The 5,472-nt window shown below is 31.7% G+C and overlaps 1 protein-coding gene across 1 annotated transcript; it reads right to left on the reverse strand.

Moving 5' to 3' along the window:
- Positions 1–619: 619 nt before the first annotated feature.
- LOC115983367 (collagen alpha-1(I) chain-like) lies at positions 620–3,630 on the reverse strand. Its single transcript, XM_031106007.1, has 2 exons — positions 3,010–3,630; positions 620–944 (listed from the first exon to the last, which is right to left on the reverse strand). The coding sequence occupies exons 1-2, from the start codon at positions 3,532–3,534 to the stop codon at positions 936–938; spliced, it is 534 nt and encodes a 177-aa protein (XP_030961867.1). The 5' UTR covers positions 3,535–3,630; the 3' UTR covers positions 620–935.
- Positions 3,631–5,472: the final 1,842 nt, after the last annotated feature.

Raw genomic sequence — 5,472 nt, forward strand, 5'->3', positions numbered from 1 at the left:
AAAAAAGCCAACATTTTATATAGAAAGAGATTAAAAAAAAATGTTGATTTTTGCAAGAGCTTATTCATTTACAACACAAACTAACTTTAATCCCCAAATCCCGAAAAGATATCTCATGCGCCTAGCGCATACAAGAGTTTTGCGGGATCTTATATTCAATACAATCCATTTTATTCAATGAGAGAGTCACTTTTCAAATATAGCTAAGGATATGGCCAAGCACAACAAAATGCTCTATTAAAAGCATTTTATAGGCAACACTAGGGGGTGGCAAAATTGGACACGACCTGCGAACTCAACATGATACCCTTCAAATCCTAAGTATATAAACTTATTAGTTGTTGTGGTTTATTTTCTTTGACATATTGTGATTGATTATATGTGATATTGAGATATGTTTTAGTTTTGAATGATTATTTGTGATGCACTTACTCTTTAGTTTTGAATTTTATATTAAAAATATTTATTTGTTTTTTTTTTTTATAAATATAAATATATATATATATATATATATTCATTTTGATAAAATCTGATAAACAGATCAACATGATTGACCCGTTTAATAAATGGGCAATGCATGCCATTGACAAGCTTTTTCCTATTTGTTTGATTTATTATCAAAACAAACACAATTTACAATGAAATCCAAACACCATGACAAAATTAATCCCTGAAACGCAAATCATTTGCAAATACTAACCTCCAAACTTCCACAAATACCACTAACCTTATTTATAAGTAAGAAAATTACAATTCCAAATTAAAACAACTATTCCAAACCACACAAGCACATCACATTAGAACCAATGTTCAAAGCTCATGGAAGACCCACGACTTAATATAACTTGCATTTGCAATCTTCAATTCAAAACTTTGACATAAATCGTTGCTATTAGATGATGGCTGATTCCACAACATTCGCACATGCACATCAGTTACCACCACTGTTAATGTAAAAATAAATTCAAAAAGAAAGTCAGTGGTTAAATAGTTATTTAGAAAAAAAAAAAAAAATATATATATATATATATATATATACACACACACAAGAATAAAACCTTGATGAAAAAGAAAAAATTGCTCTACAACTTTGACGAAAATTTTTCATGCCTTCATTTTCATCATTATTTTAAAATACACATCTATGGCCACGTAAGCACCTATACTCATCGGCCACATTCTTTGCCATAAAAGTCTAAGACGGATCAGTGATGGTTGTGAAGTGAAAGAAGGAAACTAATCTAGAGTTTTGAGAGAAAAAGACCTCTATGGAGAGACTACAGTGACTAAAACTAAATACATACTGATGAGATTGAGCTTTTGAATTTCAAATTGATTTCAAGTTTTTGAATCTTGCCTATTTATAAATTAAATTTATTTGTGTTTTTCCAATTAATTTTTTTTTTTAATTAGAGTTAAATTTATGTGGTTTTGTTTCGTTTTTTCATTTAGGAAGTTGAATTAGAGTTGTTTTAAATGTATGGCCTTTTATTATTGGTTGGGACTATTCAAGACCTATGTCCTAATAATTTCTCCTTAGAAGGACCTAACAACATATACAAATTGAATAGAAATTCCCAAGAAAGAACCTATTTAATGACACAAAAAATCATCCAACTTCTACACATCTTGTCAAACCCATATAATGGTTTTAAAACTCAGATAGTTTAAAGAACCAGAGAACGAAGGGGTTTAAAATTTTTGAAGATCGAACCGTGATGATGTCATAATTAATTTAAAAATTATTTAAAATATAAATAGATATAATAAATTAGTATAAATAGAAAAAAAATGAATAAATAGTTCAAAAAATAAAAATAAAAACCATCTTTCAAATGTATTTTTTATATCAATGGAATATTATTAATGGTTAAAAAAATAATAAAATAATTATTAATTTATATTATACTATCAAGATAAGATAGTATATTATAGACAAAACAAATGTTTACAGCATTATATATTTTTATGCAATTGTGTACTATAATATTTGCACTTGTTTAATTTATAATATAAATTTTAATTTATAATAACACATGAATTTAATATATGAATAAGTGGGTTTGTAGTACCAATGAATAATGCAATTAGATATTTAAATGTCTTATAAAAAATGCAAAAATGAAAATGATTAAAAAAATTTAAAAGCAAATAAATAATGAAAACGTGGCCACATGTCCAACCTTTCCATGGGAGAGGGTTAGTGTCTGCCATATTGGTAGACAACTTCACTGGAAAAAGAAAAAATTCTTACACTTTTTGATTAGGGGTAGTGTCTGCCATATTGGTAGACAACTTTATTGGAAAAAGAAAAAATTCTTAGACTTGAATTCTTATAGTTTTGCCGTTTTGGGTACTAGTGACATAAGAAGAAACGAAATCCCACAGAAGCAAGAAGAATAAACGCAGAAAGAAAACACAGAAGATTGTAGAAGAAGGAAAACTGCTGGAAAACGCAGAAGAAGCAGGGTAAAGATAAGGTTTGTGCTTTTCATTTCTTTTTTATTTTGTGGACTTGGTGATGGTGTGTGTTTGAGACGCATTTTCGGATTTGTGGGGAGGATGAGAGATAAAAATCCAGAGTTCAACGGAGAAAATGGCATAACGTCAACGCCCGTCTTTTTTCATTTTTTCTTATTTTCCTAGCTTCAGCCTAACCCGTGAGACCCAGCCACGGCTCTCAAACCCGGAAGGTTCAACCACAGTTTGCACGGTCCACTATATTTTTTGTGCAAAACCGCTTTTGAGTTTAAAGAACCGTCTCAAGAGATGGTTTCTGGTTAACCGGTTTGAACCGTACAATCCGGTCTAAATTTCAAAACCATTAATAGAACAGAGATAAGAAACATTCTAACACCCAAATACAGGAATCTAAAACTAAATTCCAAAAAACAAAAACAAAAAAGCCATTGTAGAAACTCTCAACACCCAAATACTCAGACCGAACCAAATGGTAAAAACTGGGGGAAAAAAAATATAAAAATCCAAACATATAGGAAAAGAAATTACTCCTGTCTTTTCCTGGCAGCTACTACGGCACTGGCAGCTGGGGCGGCCCGAGCAGCTCTGGCAGGTTGACGTCCCTGGATACCCTCGCGGCCCTTCCAGCCCTTGATCCCCTTTCGGCCCTTTCTCCCCTTTCTCACCTTTGTCCCCTTTCGGCCCTTGGTCCCCTTTCTTCCCTTTTCGCCGGATAAAGTAAATCGTCACTGCGATTAAGGCGATTGATGTTGATAGAACCAAGATACACCCCAGCACGAACCGCGCGGATACTGGTTGTGGTTCACTTGGTGGAGTCCATATGTTGTAATCTGGTAGTGATGGAGGGAAAGGGGGAAAATGTGGGATTGGAGGCGACTCATATGCTGGCACTGTTGGTGGTGGAGGCGGAGTAAGGGAGGGAAATTTGGAGTCGGGTAGTGGTGGTGGTTGTGAAGAGAGGGTTGGAACTAGTGGTGGTGGTGGTTGTGAAGAGAGGGTTGGAATTAGTGGTGCGATGATGGTGGTAAACAACATGAAGAACAGGGCAAACATGGTTGAAATATTTGGATTTTGTAGTTGGAGGTGAAGCTCCGTCTGCTCTGAAATACCCACAAAGCCATGCTTTTTATAGTTGCTTGGATCACCATCGTTTGGTAGATAGTTTTAGGCCGTCTCAGACTTCACCACCAACCTTCTTTTTATTTTTTGCATGAACCTCTTTTGTTTTATTTTGTTATTTTTTCATGCTCTGCTGCTAAAAAGCCAAAAATACTCCGAAAACAAAAAATAAAAAAGAGCTTGCTTTAAGCCCACATGGGCCATGGGCCCATGCGACATGGACCTTTCTATTTTTATTAATAGGAAAGTCGGTGCACGTACAATAATTCATGCACGCACTTTCCTATTGAATTTTCTAGACCGTACGTAATGGTTGTTAACTTCTCAGTTGTGGCTTGTGTGGCAGTCCTGATGGTGTGGTGTTTCAGGTAGTTGATTTCCAGTTGTGTTGTATTTCTTGTGCATTTGTTATGTAAACTCTTTTAATAAAATCCGCTCGTTCATACAAGTTCACTTGGTGCAACTTAAAAGAATTACCTCTTTTTAAGACTATAGTCATAGTAATGAATCTTAGATAAGAAATTATTATTGTAATCTACAAGCTAATTTCAAATTTGTTCATAGGATGGACTAGTAAGAAAATAAAAGATAAACTATAAGTTCATTAGACATATTGTTTCTTCATATAATGAACATACTAATTATTGTTGCTAAAATTAAATCTTGAAAATCATTTATCGTTTTTAAATACAATGAATATATTAATTATTTTTGTTAAGTGAACTTTAATTAATACTACCTAAAATACTTTTATTTATTAGTTTAGGACAATTATATGTTTATATTGTACTATTAATATAAGATTTATATTGTGGATTAAATACTATCAATGTAAGATTTGCAAAAAGTGTATAATATTACTTTTGCATAAAAATGTATAATGTTCTACATATTTGTTTAGAGACAATGTAATTTTATACTTAGAATTTTCCATTAGTTTTTTAAAAATTTGTTAAGATCTAAATGAGCATTTTTTGAGGTTTAAGATGAACAAATTTTGCTATTATTGATGGACTTACTATTTTTTACTCCCCCATATTTTAGATAAAATTGATTTGTTGTTGAGATTTTTTTTTTTTTTTTTTTTTTTTTTTTTTAAAAAGACCAAAATATTTTTAAAGAGAATCATATCTAAACTTATTCCAGCTAGGCTTAAAAATAAATTTAAGGTCAAGGTGTTCAAATTTTTATTACATGAGTTAAATAAAAAAACATTATATATATAAAAAATAGATTACCAACTCAGAGGGTTCAATTAAACTCCAATCCTGAATGTCTATACATAGTGCCGCCGATGACCGTAAATTCTTATTAAAATATAACGGTGAGCATACCACAACTTATCATATCATTAATATCAAGTTATTATTTGCCATGTCACCTAATTTTACTTAAATTAATTCTCCCCACTCCACCATCATCTTCAACTCTCCACCACAACTCATCATCTTCTGTTTGCTGCATATTTTATGTTATGAGTGTTTGATATGCCTTTCTCATTTGTTGCCACCAGTGAATTGTGGCATCACCAATGACGAGCAGCAAGCACTGAAGGCATCAGCATCATCACTACATGACAAAAAATAACAACCTCTAATAATACAATTGTTAAATTGTATACCCAACTAATACATCTAAGGGCAAATCACTTAAGAACACGAAACACAAATTTGTTGAGCTAACCCCAAATTTCTTTACATAAACTGGATAGAGATGATGAGCTGGAGAGTAGAGAGTTAATGTTGTTTTTTTTATTTTTTATTCTTAATAAGAAGAGTTTTAATGCCTTAATTATTAATTTCTAGAGAGAAATTATGACATTCCCTTGAATGTTTATTTTTACCTCTATAAATCAATGATCCAAAAAATAAT

The sequence above is a fragment of the Quercus lobata genome, chromosome 4, assembly GCF_001633185.2.
Source record: "Quercus lobata isolate SW786 chromosome 4, ValleyOak3.0 Primary Assembly, whole genome shotgun sequence".
Classification (NCBI taxonomy): Eukaryota; Viridiplantae; Streptophyta; class Magnoliopsida; order Fagales; family Fagaceae; genus Quercus; species Quercus lobata.